The following is a 25,392-nucleotide window of genomic DNA, read 5'->3' on the forward strand; positions in this document are numbered from 1 at the left end:
CAGAGGGCAAGTACATAAAATCCTGGGGACTAGGGTTTTCTAATAGCATACTTTACACAGAACTAGGCTTTCGATGTATTTAGGACTTTGTCCTGTGATTGTAGTGTAAATGAAAGAGATTCAAGGAAACAAAACATATTTTCCAAAAAGTCTTCCCAGACATAGAGTAAACTTTTAAACTCTCACCCAACTGACATACTAGCTCTACTGGACTACATTGCTCTAAGCAACACCACATATTTTCCAGCTATTTCATTTACCAGCAGAAATACAGGTACAGTTACACTGTAAATCAAAACCAAGTAAAAAACCCGTAAGTATGACTAAGCTAAGGTAAAGTTGGGAGCCTTCTTGATTTTAAAGTAAGAAAAATAATGCAACTAATAAGCTGTAATCATCCCATCACTCTTTGTTGCTTTTTGACTCAATATGTTCCTATCTTCTGTCAATCTTTATAATTTCAAATTATAAAGACTTCAGGGAAAAAAAGTCACATCTACTACTACTGCCTCTATGCTTCTGAAATGTGCGGAATCTTGCTCCTATAGGATTAATAATTTCAGGTAGCATGAATAACTCTTCTAGAATCTACATACCCTGCATTTGGCAATCCTAGGAGTTGGTAAAGGAGCTGGTCTTGTAGAACTACATTGTCTAGACCAAGACCAATAATCTTTTTCTTAAAGCATAATTGAAAAGCACAGGGTATGTAAAATTGTTAAAAATATAATGACAATTAGTGGACTATAAAAAAAGCTAACCGCTATTGCACTGTCACTCACATGCATACCAGGTTCTGTGCCATTGGAATCATAGAATCAATAAGGTTGGAAAAGACCTCTAGGATCATCAGGTCCAACACTACCATGTCTCCTAAACCATGCCCTGAAGTGGCACGTCTACACATCTTTTAAATACCTCCAGGGATGGGGACTCCACCACCTCTTTGGGCAACCTGTTCCAATGCCTGACCACTCTTCCAGTGAAGATATTTTTCCTAATATCGAATCTAAACCTCCCCTGATGCAACCTGGGGCCATTTCCTCTCATTCTATCATAAGTAACTTGGGAGAAGAGACCAACACCCACCTCGCTACAACCTCCTTTCAGGTAGTTGTAGAGAGTGATAAGGTCTCCCCTCAGCCGCCTCTTCTCCAGAATAAACAACCCCAGTTCCCTCAGCTGCTCCTTATAAGACTTGCTCTCCAGACCCTTCACCAGCTTCGTTGCCATTCACTGGACACACTCCAGCAACTTCATGTATTTCTTATACTGAGGGACCCAAAATTCAACAAAATATTCAAGGTGTGGCCTCACCAGTGCCAAGTACAGGGGCACGATCGCTTCCCTAAGTCCTGCTGGCCATACTGTTCCTGATACATGCCAGGATCCTGTTGGCCTTCTTGGCCACCTGGGCACACTGCTGGCTCATGTTCAGCTGGCTGTCAACCAGCACCCCCAGGTCCTTTTCCTCCAGGCAGCTTCCCAGCCACTCCTCCCCAAGCCTGTAGTGTTGCATGGGGTTGTTGTGACCAAAGTGCAGGACCCGGCACTTGGCCTTGTTAGACCTCATACAGCTGGCCTCGGCCCATCGATCCAGTCTGTCCAGGTGCCTCTGCAGAGCCTTCCTACCCCCAAGCAGATCAACACTCCCACCCAACTTGGTGTCGTCTGCAAACTTACTGAGGGTGCAGTCAATCCCCTCATCCAGATCACTGATGAAGATATTAAACAAGACTGGCCCCAAAACTGAGCCCTGGGGAACCCAGCTCACGACCAGCCTGGATTTAGCTCTGTTCACTACATTGAACAACTCAGTATATTGCAACCTTTTACAGCATACCACCCCAATTTTAAAATAGAGCAATATCCTTCTACATTTGCAGATCATGTTTTCTCTGAAAGTGATATGATGGCAGCAAGATTAGATAAACTCTTTCAAGACCCTGAACAATAGACCCGTAATTGAAACTCATGTTTTCATGTCAGCAGTTTCCAGGTTAGCTAGATGAAAGTTGGTCACATTTTCCCCTGTAATGCTGACGTGCCTGACAAAACCGTGGCTGATAATTCATATGCTATTAGCCATTTATTAGCAATGAATGGAACACAACGCAAGCAATACCCAAGTATCCTGAACTTATAATAGTTTTTTTAAAAGCTATTTTTTCTTTTTCGCTGAGAAGAAGAAAAACTTACAAGCATTAATTACAACTGATCTACAATGCTAACTTCAACATTAAGTAGAAGCTACAAGGAACCTAAGAATGTATGACTGCAGAATTATTTTTCTGAAAAAGCAGTCCTGAAGTATCTATATACCAATTAAACTCTGTGCTGGGAGGAAAATGGGCAATGACTTCTAGAAATGCTAAATTAATGTTAAAGTTACTGGGATTAATAGGAAGTGACCGGATCTTTACAGTTAAAAGATTTCATTAGATCAATGGAAATCTGCCACAAAACATTTAAATATTAGGAAAAGTTGATATTCTGTAAATGTCTGAATCTTAACAATTAAAAATTAACAAGGAAATCAATACCAGTAACACTTTGGGTGTGGCGACTTACAAACTACACAAAGATTTCACATGTCTGCGTACAATGCTGAACTAGCCCACAAACAATTCAATTTCTGGGAGATGCACAATGTGTTATTCTTCAGGATAAACACTAAAATAGAACATTGCCTCCACAGGCTGCTTTTTCTCAAGATGTTCCTCCTTTGCAGCCTCCTCCCACAGTTAGGCTAGGCTTCCCTGTACCCTGTAAGCTTCTCTTATTATTCTCTTAGCACAACAAAGCAAAAAAGAAAAAGCATTTTTCATTTTTGCCTTTTTTTTTTTTTTAAAAAGAAAACCTTGATAATACACTTAGGGCTGGCTAGCCACGGGTTCTCCAGCCTTTAGAATGGCAAGCTGTTCAGTTACAATTAGCAAATCATATTAATGGATTTTAGGTAGAATTATCAAATCATTTTATTTACCCTGCTCTAATGGGTAGACATTTCACTTAAAAGCAGTCATATTTCTTCAGTACCTGGGCCAAAATCCCAAGAAAACCCAGCTAGCAAATAGCACCACGAACAGATCTAAGTAATGTTGTTCTATGTTTTTGGAAGCCTGGGACCCTGAAACAATAAAATTTTTTAATCTTCAGGCAACTGCATTCCCTTCACTTTTTAAAAAGACAGTTTAAATCATCCACAGATTTTCTGTCAGAACTTCCTGGGATGAATGGAAATCTCAAATTTTGTTCGTCTCTAATATCAATCTTTTTCTCCTAGGATGAAATGCTCTAATCTTCCTTTATTCAGAATCCCATCCCATTTAACAGGTAGATCATGGTAGCTCAGAATTTACCAGGTAGCTCACAGTGGTTGCACACGTTTTGTAACTCTCTTCATTTTTAAAAAAATTTCGTACTTAGAATATAATCCAACACAGCTGGTGCTTTCCTATCTGATTACCATAAATAACTACGGGCAGAATTAATGCTGTGTTTCGTCACATGATCCCTTCCTAATTCAATTCTAATCATTAAGCATTCCTTCAATTCCATTTAGTCAATTCTTCTAGACAGCCACAGTTTGCCTCTTTCAACCCACAAACAGGGCACTTCATTTATTCATTTGCATAGCATTATTGTTACTGAGACAGAAGCTTTCACACTGTCTTCCTTCTGTTTCTTATCAACACTAGTTATGCTTTAAATCTAAAAACACTTTCTTTGTCAAGTTGCCCAATAATATTCTAGTTTTCATAGGCATTACTTCAAAATATAGGGACAAGCTACACAAAGAAAATGTGATGCAAAAAGTATTATACTGGAAATGGCTGCCACAGAGGCACAGTTATTTTATTTTTCTTTTGCTTGGGACCCACAACAGATAATGAAATACCCTAATATTTTGGAATAAATAACTACTTTGCTCTTATAAAGTAGCATACAATTAGTTCTTAAGGAATCTTACCAATAGCAGACTCTTTCAAATGACTTGAACTGGAGCAGCTCGAGTTGTCCAAGACATCCAGCTCATCATCTAATTCAGAGAACATATCTGCACATAAAAATGCAAGCAAAGCAGCTTTTAAAGCACCTCTGACCAGCATAATAGTAGTCCTAATGCTTTTTTTGCCAATGACGACCTTTCTCGGAGTTCTCTAAAATGCTGTGGTCCTCTATCAGGATTTTTTCAGATGTTCCTTCCTCATGTTTTCCACATGCAGATTGACAACTTTCAGCCGGGAGGTCAGTATTTTCTGAAACTTCACTTTTGCAACCAGCTGCTCCACTGCTGCTGCTATGAAGGCTCAACTTCTCATAATTTTTCTGACAACAAAGAACAGAAAGGAAATGTTATGTATTATCCTTATCCAGCACTTGTTAGTAAACCTGCAAATGAGTGTCACTTGTGTATAAACACACACACATTAAAATGCACTTTTGGTTCCCACTTAGCTGTTAGTCCAGGACTACATGGTACCTAGTTCAGTCACTGATTCTAAACTCAGAGCAAAACTTTCAAACTCTTAATCTAAACAAATTACTTCTAGCCTTTACATAAAAGGCATCTTTGTTCTTGAAGGTCTCTTCATAACAAGAGCTGAAAGTGAAAAAAATGAAACAAATGCCAGGCCAGAAAGAACTACTGAACAACACCGAAAAATAAAAAACTGGACAAAGATAGTAGATTCCCAGATGCAAGCAATGGGAGATTTACTCTCTTCCAGCTTAGACAATAAACAGCAGACCAGTTTTGGTCAATACAAAACCTGCACAACAGTCAAGATGGGAGTAAAATATGAAGTCAACTTGATATGATGTGATGCCAGAGAGACTCCCCAAGACTGAACTGATCAAATGTAGCAAGGGGTTCTTTAATGAGTATAAAATTCTGCCTCTACCATTGTCATTGTTTGTAGCTTTTCTGGAAAGAATAGAGATCCCTGATCCCTGTTATTGCTTCTATCTTAATGCAACATATTTTGATAACAGACTGTTTTTATTATCTCCTTATATATTGTTCCAGTCTTCTCATATTCTGTTGTGCCTAAGTAAATTCATGCTTCTTTTTACTCTATCTTGTCAGAGCAAAGCGTGATAAAGGAGAACAGGAGATAAATTATATAAACATATCAGATTAAACAAATGAGTACCTTTAATATTAAAGTAATTTTAGGAGATAATACGTTCCTAAATACTTATATGATTACCAAGTGTGTCAAAGACAATTTGGCCTCTAAATAATATTCTTCCCAAGTCTTTCCCATGAAGTATTTTGACCTTACTGGGACACAGCAGAATGGGTGCATTCTGAAAACCCTTCCTCCTTCAGAAACCTAACTGCATCCATGAGCACTGATTGTATCTCTGCCTACGTAACAGTCTGCTTCAATTATTTCCCCACCTTTTGTTCTATTCCCCAAACTATAATTTAACTTGTAAGAGATGGCTTGTCAAGCTTTTCTGTTTAAATTTGGGTGGGAAAAAATCATTTTATACTTAAGTACTGGACTGAGCTTATGTCCAAGATGCCACAATAGTAGTGACTGCAGTGTAGCACAGCACGGCAACCACTGAGGGTGACTCTCAAGCTCACTTAAAGAGTAGTCTAGTCATGACATACAAGCATGCTTATTGTGCCCTGAACAGTAAGTGTACAATTACTGAAAGAGAACCGATTCACCTGTTCTACATCAAAGGAAACAAATTAAAGGGAGAGAAGGGTCAAACTGCATAGACATCTCAAACTTAAAACTCCTCATGCTCTAATGACTAATTGTTAACAATAACTTGTAAAGGAAGTGGAGCTAAGGGGAATAAAAAAAAAAGATCAGAAAGGCTGCTGTTACCAATTGGTGTCAGATCTAACTGCCACATCAAGAAAGGAAATCCATCTGAAGTGCCTGAACTGAATTCTGTACACCTCATGATAAAAATAATCATCATACCTGCTACAGAAACTGTTCAGAGATCAGTGAAATATATCACAAAGCCTTAAAGCAGTGATCTAAACTGTAAAGCTATAACCTGTCTCTACATAAAATCTGGTTCATTTGCATAGTACCTGAACATACAGAAATATACTATTTCATTACTAATCTGAGAGTAATACATGAATTTATTGTGATATATTTTGCCCTAGACAACAGCTAATAGTTTTTCAAAAGTGAGATTATATACTGTTGTGTCTCTTTTGAGTAGGATGCTACTACACCTAAAACAGTCAGGATTTAGGAGAAAAGTATACTGACTGGAGGAGGCTGGGATGCAAGTTCAATGCCACTTCTGCTCAGCATTGGAGTGGGACCATAAGGACCTACATAAGAATATAAGGACATAAAGAACATAATTTTGTGAAGAGAGCATGGAAAAAGTATTCTCCAACACCTTGAAACAACCATTTCCATATCCTCGGACAGAATTCCTTCAGATAGGCAGAAAAACATACTTATTCTTTGAAGAGATCTATTAAACAGTGGAAAATTAAAAATATTACAGACACTGAAACATGAGTTAGACTGATATATATTAATTTGAACTATGGTCATACCTACACTTTATTCTAGAGTCCAATATTTTACAAATATTTCTGGAGGCTTTGTCAGTTGACTCAGTTTATTTTCAGACTTTCACAGTAAACTAATACCTCAGTTTCCCCATGGGCCCGATTGTTCGCCACGTTTTCTGAAACAAACTCTGCCTTCTAGTATAAACAAACACAGTTTAAAAGAATATCTAAGGGGAAAACAGTCCTGTGAAAAAATGTTGAAATTATAAACCAATTATATTTTTTTTCCAGAATTCATCTTTATGACTGAGCAAAAGCATCTCTGGAAACACTCGAAATTTATGTCCCAGCCAGGAATCAGAATCATTAAGGTTGGAAATGACCTTTAGGATCATCAGGTCCAACTGCTTACCCAACACTACCATGCTTCCTAAACCATGCCCTGAAGTGTCACGTCTACACATCTTTTAAATACCTCCAGGGACGGTGACTCCACCACTTCTCTGGGCAACCTGTTCCAATGCCTGACCACTCTCTCAGTAAAGAAATTTTTCCTAATATATGAAGAAAAACCTCTGTCTACAAGCTGAGACTTTTTATCCACATCCTGTACACTTCCACTGTCTCTCTCTTCACTGGCCACCCTTACCACTGTAAAATCAGATACACTTTATTTTTGGAGAAGTGAAACTTAAATTGCTCTTTTTGACTTCCAACAGGAATCTAATCTCTTATAAATTGAAATCAACGCTGTCAAAAAAAAAAAAAAAAAAAACAAAAACAACCAAACCCTAGGTTTAACTGAAGTACATACATTGATCATTTGTTTAGCTCTGTTTTGTCATATTGCTGTGCAGAAGAATTAACTTTTCTGTCCAAGAAATACAGAGCTCTCTAGTGGCATCTACAAATGTTTCCTTTTTTAGAGACATCTTTATTAGAGACAAGTAATTACAGCATTATACTAGTCAATCAAATTTCTATTTCAAGAAAAAAAATATAACTACTTCCACAATTAAACTATTTGTAAAAAACTATATGACAACAATAAAATGAATAACACAGAGCTAACATGAAATTGTCTGGGAAAAAAACGCAGGGTAACAGCCCCTGTGCACTGGGAAGAAACAGCAGATTTTATTTATAATGATTTTAGTAAGAATTTTGACAATACTTCTCACGACATCTTACAAAGAAGCTAGGGAAGTGTGACCTACACAAAATCACAACCAGTTGGCTGTACAATCGACCATAAAAATTGCACTCAACTTGGTAATAACTTTGAGTGTTTGTTAAACTGAAAATGGGTAGCGAGCACAATTTTTCAGGCTCCCTTCTGACCTTGTTCCAATACCCTTCAATGTTGTCACTGAATTACAGTAACAATCTGCATAATGGGAGAGACTGCTTATTAAATGCGCATAGACTGTGATACATTCACATCATCTATCATATTACAGCATATACATCATACACAGAGTCAATGTCAGTGCAAGTGACAACAGGTTTTGAGGAAAATTTTGACAAACTGGAGAAACTAAAAGAACTGATGAAGTTTAAATAGGGAGAATAGAGAGTCCTATGAGCAGGAAGAAACAACTGTACAAATGGACAGACTGGGGAAGGACTGGTCAGACAGCACCCATGCAGGCAAAGATTTGGGGATTTTGGTGGATCAGAAACAGAGCATGACACAATACCTTGCTGTTATGGAACGGTAAACATCATACTGGGATGTATAAAGAGAATCATATCCAAGAACTATGCAATCTTTCTACTTGGTACCAATAAGGTTCTCAGCTGGAGTAAGGGAGTCCAGTTTTGAACACTACAGTTAAAAAATGTGGAGAGACAGCAAAGGAATGAGAATAATCAGAGGTCTACAAAACACAACTTACAAAGTAAGACTGATGGAATTTGATTTTTTTAGTCCAGAGAAAAAAAAATTACAGAGGGGAGATATAACATATAAGAGAAAAGAAATAACTCTTACATATTTCCACTGTGGGGAGGACAAAAAGTAAGCAGCTTAAGCTGCAACAAGTAAAATCTAGGTTAGACTTTAAGACTATCTAATAATAATTAAGTGTTCAACTATTGCATCTGTCTGGGGTCCTGCACAGAGATATAAGTGTTCGTACACTATGTAGCAGGTTTGAATGTGCTCAGTAAACGCATTGTTCTGGGGACATTCTGGACTTGGTGCTCTCAGAGCAATTAAATGACACTTAAGAGTGGGTCTGAAAATTTCAAGTGTCTCATATGTCCCACACGTGCACATGCATATGTCCATCTAATATCTCCTGGAAAGAAGACATACATAACATCTACGCTATCAAGCATACAAAGTGAGACCAACATTCTCTGAAAGCATCAGACAAACTGCAGACAAAGTATATAGCACAGTGTATATGTGCTATGGGTATGCCCAGGATTTCCAATTATCTTCTGAAAGTGCTTCAGGCGTCCTCATTGTTTTCCAGATGGTATCTTTGGATGGATGGATGGATGGGGAGAATACTTATTCAGACATGCGATTGCTGACTATAAAGACAGTTTTTGCATTTCTGCTGGTTCCAAACTGTTGCCTAATTTGGCATAGTTTGCCTTGGGAGAGACTTTCTATCGCTTGACATTTTTATGACTGACTGGTCAATACCTGTCAGGAGTGACAGGTAGCTCTACAGCTTGGAGATGGACAAGTTAATCTCTGACAACTCTTCCTGCCTTATATTCTGTGATTCTATTAAAGTACTTTGATGCACTAAACAAATTGAGACTGAATTAAACATATTATGGATTTGTCTGTAATAGTTTGCTCATACATAAATGCCGAAACAGAACAGTGTCAGAACAAAATCAACAGAGTGAAAGGTGGAAGAAGAAAACAATTATGTGGAATGCTAAGCTTTCATGACATTCCTGAGTTGTCGTTCATTTCTAAAGCAATGGGAATTGCATGCAGCAGGGCACAGACAGGCGCTATCACCCAAAATTTTTAATAACATTTGTAATAATCAATTTTTAACAAAAATAGGAATGGAATATTCTAACCTAACATAAAGATTGGACTATATTGCTGCAATGTTAGTAATCTGTTGCATTCTAAGTGTTTTAAAACCAAACATAGTTTTTGCTTCAGCCAATACAAAGCCAGTTGCTATATTCATACATGGTTGTTTTAAAAAAAAAAATCTTTTATGCATCAATTGGCTGAATTGAGCAAAATACATATCTAAACACAAAGAAAGAGGAAATTAACATTAATCCAATCTTTAACTTCGAGTTAACAAAAAAATAAATAGATATATTCAAACCAAATTGCTAATTAAGCACTACTTTGTAATGCATGTGGGGATGCTCAGAAACTAACAGGATTATTAGCACAGCAATCGCCAATAGTGCAGAACTGAATTTGGGTGTAGGGGGAAACGACTTGGTGAAAACGCAGTTAAATCACTTTGTGTTTCTTTGCCTTTCAGAGACCTGTGATCCTGCCCTCATTTCCAAAAACCTAAGGAAGCTGTTGGCTGCTTTTAACTACAAGAGTTGCCAGTAGCCTTCAGGGTGGGTACAAATGTATGGATTCTTAACCATGAGCTTTACCCCTTCCCCCTTTGGCCACACATCCCCGTGGATGAAGAAAAAGATTGGGATAAACAAAATCCATTCCTGCAGATAAAGAAGAGTGGGAGCAGTGGTATGCTCTGTATTTACAGTTATTCCTACAAAATGCTTCACACACATTTACATCAGGGTCTTTGTGATGCAAGGGACGTACAAGGAAATCCCAATGGTTTTCTAGTCTTTAGATACACCATTTATGTTTCTAAATCAATCTGGAAAAAGACATAACACAATCTACTCATGGATTATGAAGGCTTATGCCACAAATGGAAGACGGAAACTGCATCAGCCATTTTGGGTCTGGCCAGGTTCTTTAGTTTAGATGTAGTCCTGTCTGAAAACTCCTATACTGCTTCTTTCACTATTTCCAGCCAATAAATAGTTGAACCGCTTCTGTGAGAGAGGCAGGCTTCTTAGCATAGGCTGTAACCAAGCTGCCTGCAAGCAGAATAATCAGAATGTCTCCCAGCAGTAGCATCCTAGTCCACTGGAAGTGTAATACCTTGATACCCACAGATCTAGGTCTGGGAGGGCCAGCATTGAACTGCAGCTAAAAATCCTACCTAGATGGAAGACAACTCACCTTGGGTCTATACGCCATGCTCTTCAACATACTGGGTTAGGGGAAGGCTTACCAGTTCAAGTGTGAAAACAGACAAATGCGGAGACCAACCTTGCTAATAAGCTTTCTTGTGCATTTGAACATAAGGTCAAAGCACTCAGTTAATGGTGACCTAAGTGGACCAGCTCAGTCCATGCACTGTTAATGATTTCTGACACCCTATTAGCCCTGACAAATACTGGATGTGGAGCCATTCCATATATCACACTACACTCAGAAACAAAAGTTGTACCTATTTTTCCATTATCTAAGCATCTTAGTCTCCCATTAGTCTGCATAAATGGGAACTTCATTTGAATACATGGATTTGCATATATGGCTTTAAAAATAAAATGTATATTCTAGTGACATTATTAATAAAAAAATAAGCTTAAATTCACAAAGAAGACAGTATTACAAAAAGCTGGCATAGAGAAAGAAAGTGACAGAACATGTGTGCCATATGCACATATAAGAAATTCAGAAACTGAGAAGAGGAATTTACTCTCAGGCAGTATACTAAAAATGTGCAGACATGACAGACTACCTGGCTGATCAAAGTAGCAGGAGATACAAATGGCTCATATTGTGTTACATAATTTTAGCTGACGGACTCCAATTATAAAGCTTATAGTTTTCTCTCCCACATTCAAAATATAGGGCAGATCTCAATATTCATCATTCTATTTATTTTAGGTTTATTGATATTCTACATTAAGAAAATCGCCTAAAAAAAAACGTTGTTCTATTTATGTCAAACAGTATGTGAACACACTGGCTTATCAGGGGCTTCTAAGCATTATTTCTAAGTTAAAAACACTTCAGGATATATGCAGTAAATGAAACAATAATGGATGATGCCTGTGTAATGAAATACATATTTCCAAAGTAATAAAGATGGCTTATTTTCATCTTTTTGCAAACAGCCAAAATAATGTCTACGCTTTTCAAATCTGTATATGTAACAAAATCAATCTAATTATTATTTGGCTACCTTCTCATCTCTTTAAAGGAAAATATTGGAAAGATACTTTTATTATTAGTTAAATCAACTACTGTTTTGAGACTCAGATTTGGCTTTGAACACAGAAAACTCAACTTCGCCACTGGCCTCTTTGGTGACCTTACACAAACTACTTTTTTCATCTCCTTTTCCTACCCAGAGCATGAAAATATAATATTGACCACCTTGAAATGAAAGGCACAATGTGAGAGATAATTACTACTATTATTACTTGTTTTGGTCCTCTATACCCTGTGTTATGTCAGCAACCTTAACCTTTTAGTGAACACACTAACTCTGTTAAACACCTTTCATCCCTACATCTGCTTCTGTTCTTACATAAAGAACAATTTCTATGGAAAACATGGAAAGATAAGAATTTACATGGGGAGCTAAAAATGATTCTTTTTATTAGGATTATTTTTCAGCAAGGATTTTATGCTGTACTTGCCAGGCAAGGTAACTACACTTCTCCAACATCATCTACTGACGTGCCTTTCAATTGCCTACTTATCAGCTTCCCTACTGGTCTTAAATTACCTATAAAACAGATTCCACTCTGGCTCCAAAAGATCTCTACTGCTTAGTTCCATAAACCAGGCAGAGAGTACAGTCTTTATTTCAGAAACATTATATGACAACTGGGATGACAAAGGAGGCCTTAAGTATATTTTAGTAGACAGAAAACAAAGTATAAGATATCTGGCTTCAACAAAATGTTGAGCTACATGGTAGAAACATGGAATTCTCTTGACACTGTGGAAAAATGACAAATTACCTGGCTGTGGAATCACTGGGACCTTGACTAAGACGAATTAGGTTGTGCATACCTCACAGAGTTTTTATTTCAGGAACAGCTGCTTGAAATTATTCCTAGTACTTTTAGTCAGAATATTGTTTGGTTTGTTTTTTTTTTAAGACAAGTGTCTGGACAGGGCACTCTTCTCTCAAAGACAAGATAATTGCATTGAAATCCCAAATCACGCAGCTTTCCATCCACAGTACATTTTTTTGCAAATTTCACTACAGTTACGCAAGACAATGACTATATCAAGATATGAAGAAATAATGGCATACAACAAGCTTCCAAATATGTAGGGTAAGAAAACTCATAAAACATGGAAAATAATTGCTCAGTATCTTTCTTCCATCTAAGTACCTCTTACATTTCAAAAGACAGTGGTTTGTTGAGGTTTTTCTGGAAGTTGTTGGCATCCATTTTATTGAAAAAAATAGTTACGTACAAACAATGATCTTGGACTAATAGGTCAAAAACTACCAAAAATCATTAAAAATTTCTAAAAGTGTTATGTTTTTCCAGGAAGGTGAAGAGAAATACCATATTAAACAAAAAAAGAAATCCACGAGTTTGGGACCGGGTGTTCCTGAAACATTTTTTCCTGCAGAGGTTCTTCAGTGCACACTACTGAGTCCTGATAAAAGGAATCTAAGAGAGATACAATAGCTGAACAGATAAGAGTAGCTGAGTAAATTATAACTTTGCTTCATAATTACCATAACAATAATTTTCACAGTAAGCTTTCACTACACAAAAGCATTGTCCTTGTATTTTTTTTAAAGTAACTTCTCCGAGGTCAAGTACAAGTTTGGCTCATTATGTAAAATACTGATGTCCTTCACGAAGAGTGCTTAAAACACTGCCCGAAGCAAATGGAAGAATTTTAAGAAGTGTTTCTGCAGAACTGTATCAGACAGTAAGAAAGCATTAGCAAATACCTTATCAGCATCACTGTTCTTTATTTAGCAATCTGTAATTAAAAATTATATTTGCGTAGGTTCCATTTTCTAGGTGTCACTGTTTGTGAATCATACACATGATTATCCATTTGTTCCACCCTAGCCAAGTATATACTCTGCTATTCCAAACCATTCAGTAATAATTAAACATTATCAGATTCTATCAAAACTGCAAGTACCTCCATAACAATGTCATTTTCCAACATGGAATGATACTGGGTTTTAAGACACTGTTATTTTTCCTGCATAATCATGTCCAGAAAAAAAGAAATTAAAGAGCCTGCATAGAAAAATGTTCTAAGAGGATGCATCTTTTCATTTTGATTTATTTTCTGCTTTGTTGTACTTTATTTTCTCAGATATGTCAAACAATGATAAGAAAAAACAAAGCCTAATACATTTACTTACTTGTGATAAAAGGGAAAGCTGATGGTGATAGGTTACTGCATTTCGATTAGCCTCCATGAAGTACTTCTGGGTTCGTCTCCTCTCCCGATCCAGTTTCTTCTCCAACATGAGATGAGAGGTGGATAAAACATCCAGGTATTTCATCATCACATCAGACAGCAGTGAGCTGACCTCCACTATATCTGGACGTGCCTCTGCATCAGGAGTCAAGCATCTACAGAGAAAACATTCTTTAATGAAAGCTAATTAATTTTTTCTAAAAATCTGTTTAGTACCACAGCACTCTTCCATTGGTATTTATCAAGTCATGCTGGCCAGCGCTTTGCTCAAGCCTGTGTGGGACAGTTTGACACTGCAGCCTTGGTGTTGACACACTACAGAGCACAGTCTCTGGCATCAGCTGGAACAATTACCCTTGGCACTTCAGAGGCACCGACCCAGACAGAACAGGCTGCTGCAGTGCACTCCCAGACGCACTAGAAAGTGCCTGGTGTCTCTTCCTGGGGCTGGGGGAGACATTGGCCTCCCCTTTGGGGACTGTGCTCTGGTCAAGGTGTTGCACCACTGGACAAAGCAGCTGTGAAGGAGATGAGTGTGCTGTCAGGAGGATTTACAGGAGAATTACAAGATCTTCACAGAGACTTTGCAGAGACAAGACCCCCAAACAATGCAAAGAAGAAAAATCCAGAGATTACCCTCAAAGGAGGCTCCCAAGAGGAGATAGGCTGGAGACTTATGACTTTTGCCAATGGAAGGCTTTTCCTCTACCAACAGATACACATTTAGAGAACAGGTATAGTGACCTGGGAACAGGTGAGGAAGAACAAGACCTAAGAGAAGACACATTAGAGGCAGGTGAGTCTGAATCAAGTGTCTACATCACAAATAAGAAGCAGCAGCTGACAGTCATTTGAGATTGAGGGAATAGAGGCACCCATCTACTTGATCTGATTTGATAATTGTGAAGCCTGTTGCTTCCAAGGTGCTTGGATTCAGGACACTGTGCAGATACTACCAAGACTCATCTGGCCCTTGGGCTATTAAGTCTTGCTGCTTATATGCCTCATTCATATGGGCACGAATGACGCTACCAGGGCTGATCCTGAACATACAAAAAGTGACTACAGGGCACCGGGGTCAAGTGTGAAGGACAGGGGGCTGAGACGGTGGTGTTCTCAGTTCTTCCAGTGAGGAGGAAAGGCTCAAGTCAGGGTGGATGCAACCTGCAGTCCTGGCTGCGTGTAGTCAAGAGCTAATGGGTCAGGATCAGAGGAATAGACCAATATGGGTGACACTGTGGTAGATGCCTGCTATAAACCACCCAAAAATGAAGAGAAAGTCAATGAAGCCTTTGTTGGACAGATGGAGGAAGCTTCGTGATTGCAGGCACTCATATTCATTGGGGCCTATTAACCATCCTGATATCTGTTGATGGGGTAATACGGCTGAGTGCAGCAATCCACAAGATTTCTGGAATCTCTTGATGACAATTTGTTGGTGCAGCTGATTCAGAAACTAACTAGCAAAGGCACTCTGCCAGACCTGCTGTTCACAAAAACAGAAGAAAAAGACAGGGGTGTGAAGATTGAGGGCAGCCTCAGCTACAGCAACCATCAAACCGTGGAGTGCAAAATCCTGAGAGAAGTGAGAAAGGTAGATTGTATGGTCACAACACAGGACTTCAGGAGAGCACAATTCAGCCTGTTCAGGGATCTTCCTGGTAGAATCTCATGGAAGACTGTCCTGGAAGGGAGAGAAAGTTTGAGAGCACTACCTAATCTTCGGGGACACCTCAAACCACAAGAACAGCCCAGTCCTATGTGTAGGAAGCAGGGGTGGGGCTACACGGGAATAACATACAGATATTGCCTGAAGATGGCATTAGGAAAGCCAAAGCTCAGCTGGAACTGAAACTAGCAGTGGTTGTAGAAGGTAAAAGAAAGACCTTTTGTAATTACATTGACAACAAAAGAAAAGCTAAGAAAAATGTGGACCCACTATGCAACCTACTGACAAGGGACATGGGAAAGCCTGAGGTACTGAGTCCCTTTTTTGCTTCCATTTCCATTGGGAAACTTTGGCCTTAAGTGTTCCAGATCTCTGAGCCTACCTGTAGAATCCATGAGCATGAAGCATTACCACACAGCAGAAAATATAGTAAGACAGCAGTTAAGCCAATTAGACATACACAAACCCATGGGGCCAGATGAGATGAGCCTCAGGGTGCTGATGGAACTGGTCAATGGCACTATCAATCTTGTCTGAAAGGATCAGAGGGAGGTTCCTGTAGACTGGAAAAAGTTGAATATCATACACACATCCAAGAAAAGCAAGAGGGAGGATCCAGGAAACTAATAGCCAGACAACCTCACCTCAGTGCCTGGGAAAATAACAGAGCAAATTCCCTTGAAAGTGATTTCGAAGCACACGAAGAACAAGAAGGTGACTGGGAACAGCCAGGATGGATTTACCAAACAGCAGTCTTATCTGACTAGCCTGATTGCTCTCTATGATGAGATTAGTGGCTCTGTGGACAATGGGAGAGCAGAATATGCTGTGGGTAGCTTTATTTTAGCAAGGCCTTTGATGCAATACCCCACAGTATCCACAGGACTATAAGGTAGGTAGATAATTTTCTGAAGTTCCTGGCTCAAAGAGGTGTCAACAGCCATACAAAGTCCAGCTAGTGGCTGGAAGTAGCATCCTCCAGGGACTGATATTGGGCCAGCACTGTTTAATGTCTTTATTAATGACCTAGATGATGTGATGGAGTGTATTCTCAAAAGGTTTGTAAACACCAAACTGCAGGGGTCAGTTGATACATGGGGCAGGGCTGCTGTCAGAGGGACCTGGACCACCTATACAGAGATCTGACTGCTGTCTACGTAATAGGAGGGTATAGAAAAGATGGAGCCAGATCCTTCTTCGAGGTGCACATGATAGGGCAAGAGGCAATAGACACACAGAACACAGGAAAGTCTGATTAGATATAAAGATTACTATTATTATTACTACTACTACTACTACTTTTAACCACAAAGGCAGACAAGCACTGAAGAGGGCCCAGAGAAGTTGTGGGATCTCCACCCTTCAAGCTATTCAGAACTCAGACAAGACCCTGAGCAGTGAGCAACCAGATCTAATTGTATCTGATCTGAGGTCCCTTCCAACCTAAATTACTTTATAGTTCTATGGTTCTTGTTTCAGGCCTCCTAGGTAGCTGTTCAGTAACAGTAATAATATACTATTAGGTCTATCTTTAAATCCCCAGAATATTTTGTATGTAGTGTAGGACATGAAAGCTGATGGCAACAGTTCTGCACGTACTATAATCTCTCTTAAATCTTAACTCCAGTGACCCTTATCATTTAATATGATGCCCTGAAGAGTACTGTTGACCAGCTAGCATAGAAACACTTAACCCAACATCCTTCTTTCTTTAAAGAAAGTGTCATAGAATGATTTCATTGTTTCTAAAACAGCACCTTTTAAAATAACATAACTGCCATGTAAAGTAGCAGTTTTGAAAATGTTTCACAGTACTTGAACTTCTTGATTTTTGAAATTCGCTCAAATCCATTGATTCGTCTCATTAATTTTGGTAACTTTGTTTATCTGGTTTACTTAAAATTTTATATTCCCTTTAAACAGATGCAAGTTTTTCACCCTTAGGAAATGTTCTGTTTGATTTTTTCTTTTTTTTTTATTTTAATCCACTGAAATTGGTCAAAACTTCTAAGAACAATGTGAGCTATAAAAGATTTCTGGTAAGTCCTAAATCCATTTCCTCTGCATCTAGAAAGAAATTATTTATTTATGACTAAACATTGAGTAGATTGTTGTTCAACTCTGAAAGACTTTGACGATTATGATTCCAGAACTTTAGTAGCTTAATCCAGTATAACTGTATTTTCATAATAACAATACTGAATAATAATAACACTAATGCAAATCTAGAGTTGCAACATGAAGCTTTCAATGGTTTTGCTAACCATTATCAAGAAATCATTTTTTCTGTTTATGACATTCATCTTTGAGTATGTGTTTTGCTTCAGTCATTCGGAAGAACTTCTTCATTTCTGTTAATATTTCCTCATCTATGTTACAAGTAAAATCTGAATATTACTGCTTTTCTTTTATGTTATTTTTTCTTTCTAAATATCTCACAAAGCATAAGCCAAAACCTAAACATAATATTTCATTTAAGGATTAACCCATAGTAAGAGAATCAACATTTTTTTTTTAAAAAAATTATGCTTCCCACTGCTATTAAAATAAGCAAAAAATTCTTACATGATAGGAAAACTTAACTTTACTATTCAGGCAAATACCTATTTAATTGTCTGTGTAAACCAGTTAGCCTCAATAGCAGCCGGTCTCATGATGATATGGGACTTTCAGTGAACCTGTTTAAGACAGCCACAGTATCTGAGATGATAAATAACTCAATAGCTGGCCTTGGAAAAACCCTCAAAAACTTCCTATTATAGAGTTTCTCATCATTACCAGGAACGAAAAGAAGGAACCAGATACCCAGATACTCACATACCTTCAACTAAGTCACCGATAAAGATGTGTTTAGAATTTTTAAGAGAATGCAGTATATATCAATACTGATATGATATGTCTGAAAAATATTTTCTGGATGCATTTGGGATTACTATATTATTCTTAAATAGTGCGCAATGAAATAATAAAGTCAGTTACCCTAACTACAAACATCCGTAAATATTTAAAATATTAAAATTAATTTCGGGACCTCTTAAAGGTAAACATTAGTTCTATTATTGCCTATCTTCTCCATTGTTGTCCTTCATCCTCAAGGTCTTTAAATAACAGAAACCTTTTTGTACAATAAAACATAGTATAAAAACATTACAGTCTTTGTACAGTAAAGTGCTTTTTAGAGATGCAATTCAACATCTGAGTGAGAAAGAAAAAGCAGTTTTGTGCGAAGTGGAGTTTTTCTGAAATGGAAAAATCAAGGGAGCTAAATTTCATAGAAGCGCACCGCACCACTTCAGCCTCTATACCTTGCCTTACACTTTACATTATCATGAGGAAGATATAACCATAGCTAAGAGAATTATGTGATGAGTGAGCGGAACAAATACAGGCTCATCTTTTCCTCCATTATTGTGTTATCTCTGCTTTGTTACCTCTGCTATCCTGCTAATAGGATTAGAAGGTAGTTGGAAACATATTTCTATGAGTCAAATAAACACACAATACTATGAATGTGATCATACAGTGATCTATAAGTAACATATTGCAACAGGGTTTCTTCCTTGACCATAAACTGCACTTGAAAACTACTCAAAATGCTGTATTTTTGGGGGGGGGGGGGGGGGGAACTGATGTGTAGGGAATTAACAACAGCACCAGTATTGTTACATTTCAGTATAGAGTATAAAGTCTATACTGGCTGGATAAATGTGCTGACTATACCGTCATGAGTTTTCCATTTGCACATATGCAACTATATTGCCTATGTTCTTAGCAGGGGAACAACGTACCTCCATTTTTCTTTAAATCAGAAGATATTTCATATTCAGAGACAAATACTAGCAGTTGCTAAAGTCAGCAAACTGTCACATGGAAACACACAAAACAATTTCAAGAGGATGTCAAAATAAAACTACAGGAGTAATTACCTCTTAATAGTACACGTCACTTTTTCAGAGTACAGTCCTTCTGGCACAGGTTCATACACAGCCCCTACTATCTGCAAAATAAATAATCTACAGTTAGTTGAAGAGAAATATTCCATTATTTATTTGAAGAACCCATATGATAAGTGTTGCTCCTTGAAACAAACTGATGGGCGTTACATCATCAGCTCTAACTTGCCAAACAAGTTAGAACATATCTTCTAATGCAGAATGTCACTTCTAATTAGGGATCCACATTAATGTATATAATCACTGTAGATCAAAGGGCTAAAACATCTGAATAAGGGAAACACTTTAAAAAAACCCAAACAATGATTTATTTTTATTTGTGATCACATCCTAAGGTGTAATACACAATGCTAAGAAAATCCAATATTATAGTACATCGAGAAATTTCTTTAGATCTAAAGCTCCTATCACCAAATGCAATGATAAAAATAAGCCAGTCTGAGAGGTAATAATATACTAACATTTACAAGCAATTTTAGCAATTAGAATGGTAAGACAAGCGATCCATACAATGATAACTACTTGTGCTCATTCACACATCTGGCCAGAGAGCAGTTTATGCTTCTATAACATTAAACTGGATCTAGTGAACACATGCAGAAATAATTCCTAGGTTGATCTGACAAATCTGAATACCTTAGTTGCCAAGGAGAGCATATTGGTGCTGTAAAAAGGTGGGTTCAGAGTTGCCATCTGGTAAAGGATGCATCCTGCAGCCCAGACATCGGCCTTCTCTCCATACGGCTCACTTTTTACAACTTCAGGGCTAAGTAAAAAGCAATGCAACCCACAAGTATTTAAAAAAAGTAAGCCTACTTGTAGGTGGATTAATTAAAAAAACACCCAATATTTAGTTAGTCACTACAACATATTTTCAGAGCACATACATTTATGTTCAAAAGGTTGTATTTATTTCCTTTACCAACCAAATTCTTTAAGTGGAAGTACAATTAACAGTTTTCCACTTCCACTGCAGTTTAAACTAGTGGTTTAAATTTTGTTCACTTGTCCTTTCTACTCATTTCGTGTTATAATGTCTTTGTACTTAATGGATACAAATGAACGACAACTTTCAGAACTTGTTTACAATCCTGGTATTTTTTAAAAAATGGACTAGACAGAAGATAAATATATCACAACCTGTTGTGATTCAGATGTCAGAAAGATTTTAATAAGATTCCTGTATTTAGAATGCTAATGGATACGATTTTGCTATTAATGTGAGTAGAAAAAAACTTATATCATTTTCATCCTCTTAAAACTACTGTAATTCATTTCCTGTGAGGATGCCACATGGACACTCAACAGGCAACCAAATCACAATTAAAAAAAAAAAAAAACAAATCCATTGTAAAGACCCATTTAAAGCAAATATAAGAAGGCAGTAGTTTCAGTTTTGACTCAGTACAAAGCAGACTCCACTTCCTTCCCTTAATTTCCTCAGCACTTTTCATAAACCTGGATGATAATAATTTACAATAGTATTGATATGCTGATGCTAGAGTTCAAGACTTACCAGTAAGTAAAGGTCATATCACATAATGTGTTTTATTGACTTAGCATCTTCTTTCTGTAATTATTCAGAGATATACAAAATACTTGACTCCTTTCATCTACAAAATCAATTTGAAAACCTACTTGTTTTACTTTATCATTCAGCTTAGAATTTGGAACCTCTATATCAACCTCACGAGTAATCTGCTGATATCTTCTGTAAAATGCCTTATTTTGGAGCTGAGAGGTATTATGTAAATTCAATTAATGATGCGGTCTGTATAATTTATATTGCTAGAAGGTGTGCTGCCGATATGTACAAAGTACAGAAAACAGATTTTTAAAATAAATAGGATGAGGTCCCTTAGATAAACTACTACGCTGGAGAAAAATTAAGTGATCTTAACAGAGCAGAAAGTCAGAACAGAGATCACAGTGTGGGGAAGTGAGAGACACTGACAGGTCAGACAGTTTTGATAAAATTGATCAAGCAAGGTAGAGATTCCTGAGTGAAACGTAATTAGCAATTTTCCTTGAATTTTGCTACTGGTATTACATAACCATAGAGGGGGATACAAGATGTTGAACCTGGTGTTAGAACATAATACCATTTCTGTAATGAGACTGTTTTTATTCCTCACTGTGACACTGATTCACCAGAGGACTTAGTGAAAATTTCATTTTTATGTATTAAATGTGTCTATTAGAACAAACATCAGTATTGCAACTTATGATATAGATGGTGTGCTCACTAAGGCAAAGCTCGCGTCTTAGTAAAGTTCTAAGCATGCTCCTATTTAGAAAAATCAATCTGACTTAATTTTACAATCTTTAATTCTAGTGATAATTTTCACACAAAGATACAAAGTTATAAATTATTTTTAAATTACTAAATAATATTAAAATCCAAAAGTGAGATCATTCAAGGCAAATCTGTGTACCTATTCAAAAAGTCGCATAGCAGTCACAGAAAGAATAAGCTGAATACGTTTGAGAGAGAAACAGAAGCAACCATGACCTGGCCTGCAGAATCGTGTATTCATGAACAGCAGGGAAGAACCAGGTCTGATGTCCAGAGCAAAGAGCTGACATTGGGATGGTGACTAGGAAAAATTTATTTGTTACTACTATGATTTGGAAATCACAGAAAGAATACAGTGCTGACAGGGTTGTAGTTTTAGCATGGTTTCACACAAGTGTGTAATAGCTTGTAGTTAATGAAGTCGTTTGCTCTGCTTATTCATGCTGAAAGAATTCTTGTTCTAAATTCATATCTAATCCCAGGTTTTTTTTCTTAAATCAAAAGGAGGACTCGCAGCAGAGAGAGTACTACTTGATCTTCTCTTCCAGAACAAATGTCTTTAGTCAGAAGTCTCTGATATTTAGATCATTAGTATGACCAATATCTTAAATAAACACTGTCTCCTGCTTAAGAAGTACTTTAAATTACTGAAGTAATATTTCTCTAACATGACCATGAAAGCTTTAGAGAGGATATAAAATCCTATACTTATATGATGCTATGCTTTCATGGCTAATAAATTCTGTAAATTAGATTTTTAAATAGAATTTTCAAATATTATTTATTTACTTTTAAGAGATGTAGTGAAATCCCTCACCATGTTCTACAGGCTTGCCTCACCATCTGCTAGTTAGGAATGCGGGTAGGGTACAGTACTTGTTGATTAACAAGACAATTCTGCAATCGAGTTGCATATTTTGGATCGCACTGTTGAGGGATGCCAAGCAGAGAAAGCACCCAGTTCTGTTCCTGTACACTGCCACCCACAGTGGCATTGGGAGCAGTGGGAGTACATACGGTTTGTCTAATTCTGTTAACAACTGTGTATAAACTGTCACTGTCTGGTCATGGCCAGAAAGAATGAGTAGAACCAGACTCTGAATTTTATTCCATAAAAACCCTACAAAATTAGTCTTAGCCACGAACACTGAAAATTACTTTAAGGGTGTAGCTTTGGTATGACCATTTTTGGGTTTATTTGTAAAGGCAGGATTCTTCCTTTAATTCTTACGTTAAGAGATCTCATTTGGCTGAAATGTGACAGTGACACCAATTAGATTTTTAGCAAACAGATGTCCACATCATAAAATGCATTCAGTGTCAAAATAAAAATACATAAAAGGAGAAACTCTAAGACCTGATAAAGAATTTCATTTCCATTGTTCCAAGGGCTGATTGTACTGCTGTGAAGCACCAGTACTAAGGTTATACTCTATGATATCCACAGTCCTGGATATTAAAAGAGGCAGCAGATACTTACGTAATTAGTCATTTAGTTCTTGCAGCTAATGTATTCCAGATAATGACTACAGTTTTCCTCTAGGTTTACAAATCACCACTCATTTCCAAATTCTGTATTCAAGCTGAAAAAGCTTACTTCAGCAGCATTATGTTGACTATAGGAGAGTCCTTCACTGAACAAATGTCCCTAGCAAAAGCAAGGCTAAATTCTTCTAAATGAAAGACACAGAAATATATCCACAGAATAATTCTTCAAATTCTCAAATTCTCAGCATCCTTGAACAGATGGTTTTATAACTGTTTCTCAGAAAGTTCACTCTTGCTCAACATATCAGCATTGCTTTTATATTTAATAACAGTCTTCTATGCCAACAGCCTTAAAATGAGTCTTGAACTTAAGCCGTTGCTTAACTCAAAGAGTATCTGTTTTTTCTTCTGAACTACTTTGGCAAAATTAAACAGCTTTTTAAAAATACCAAAGATAGCTTTCCATACTACTCCACAATTTTTAATTGGTATTGAAAAAAAAAAAAAAAAAGAAAATTAAATCTTGTCAATATTTGTGCTACTTGTAAAACAGTACCATTTCACCAAATCACCTTTACATGGCCTTGGAGACATTTTTGCAATCAAGCCTTCAGTTATAATTTTTGCTCACTGATGTTATTTTGCCATGATTTTTATTTAAGAATACTTTTAACAGAGATTTACAAAAGGACTGTCCCAATCTGAATCTGCTACCTTAGTACCATCACATACCTGTATGAAAGATAACTGTCCTCACTGGATTAGCTCATGTTCACATTAGTTACTAGTGGATAGAAGATACAAAATGAAGGAAGAAGTTCTTAATTTGGAGGGGGACGAAAGGGGGAGCTGAGGGAATGACATGTTCAAAATAACATTAATTTTCTAGAGCTTCTAAGAAATGTTGTCAATTCTATCAGGCTGACTTTACATGGGACACAATCAGTGAAGATTTCCCAAGCTGCACAGAATTTCAATGAGCCCACTCATGACTTGTCTTGGTACAGTGCTCGCTGGTTAATCCAAGTGCTTCTGACAGGTCTAAGTTGGTATATGTCATCCTAAAGTATGAGAAGTATTTTCAAATGAGACATGATTTCAGCTAGACAGTTACAGATTAATTGAATTAAGAGTGATTCTTTGAGACTAAGTCCCAGAAAAGGTGGTGACTGTAATGAATGACTAAATAAATAAGAAGCGTATACCACTGCAGAAGACTTCAACAATGACAGTGTTATTGCTTTTAGTCTTCCTCCAATTAATTATTCACAGTTTAATGGGGATTCCTGCAGTTGGTAGTGGTTATACAAACACTCATGCCTAGAAACCATATCTAGCTCAGGAAACAACCCAAGCTGAAAATAGTTGGAGGCTAGCAGGGTATCAAATACGTGTATCCCATTCTTCATTCCCTATGGATATTGACTTACTGCCACTGTTGGAGACAGGACAAGTAGGAGAGATGGCAGACAAGTGTGCCATAAACTGTTGGGGTTTTTTTTGGTCCCAATTACTAAAAGAGTCTCTGCAGCTTCTATTAGCTTCAGATATTCAAATATATTTTTAAAGATACCTATAAAATAATGCTTGCCTGCAACAGATAGCCTTTTTAGTTGCTGGCAGAACTCATCAAAACAAAGCAGAGGGGGGTATTTACACAATCTTTGCATCTCTAATTGCCACAGTTCACTATAAAAATGAGGCTACCATTCCCTGGCCCAGGCTATCCAAGGATTTATCCAGTAGTGTCTTGAAACCCTTCAGAGGAAAAGACTACACAACCTCTCTAGGCAGCCTGTTCTACATTTGACTGTTATAATCATAGAATCATTTAGGTTGGAAAGGACCTTTAAAGATCAAGTCCAACCATTAACCAGTACTGCCAAGTCCACCACTAAACCATGTCCCTAATCACCACATCAACACCTCTTTAAATACCTCCAGGGATGGTGACCCAACCACTTCCCTGGGCAGCCTGTTCCAGTGCCTGACAACCCTTCTTGTAAAGAGATTTTT

The 25,392-nt window shown here is 37.4% G+C and overlaps 1 protein-coding gene across 1 annotated transcript in view; it reads right to left on the bottom strand.

Annotated features, from left to right (window-relative positions):
- NEK10 (NIMA related kinase 10) overlaps nucleotides 1-25,392 on the bottom strand; it is a 96,556-nt gene that overhangs the window by 17,925 nt on the left and 53,239 nt on the right. The window contains exons 23-27 of the mRNA XM_075083273.1: nucleotides 20,229-20,358; nucleotides 19,566-19,636; nucleotides 13,912-14,125; nucleotides 4,149-4,332; nucleotides 3,974-4,060 (exon numbers count right to left, since the gene is read on the bottom strand). Coding sequence (XP_074939374.1) covers nucleotides 3,974-4,060; nucleotides 4,149-4,332; nucleotides 13,912-14,125; nucleotides 19,566-19,636; nucleotides 20,229-20,358 — 686 coding nt within the window. The remainder of the gene's footprint in view (nucleotides 1-3,973; nucleotides 4,061-4,148; nucleotides 4,333-13,911; nucleotides 14,126-19,565; nucleotides 19,637-20,228; nucleotides 20,359-25,392) is intronic.

Source organism: Phalacrocorax aristotelis, chromosome 2 (genome assembly GCF_949628215.1).
Source record: "Phalacrocorax aristotelis chromosome 2, bGulAri2.1, whole genome shotgun sequence".
NCBI classification, from domain to species: Eukaryota; Metazoa; Chordata; class Aves; order Suliformes; family Phalacrocoracidae; genus Phalacrocorax; species Phalacrocorax aristotelis.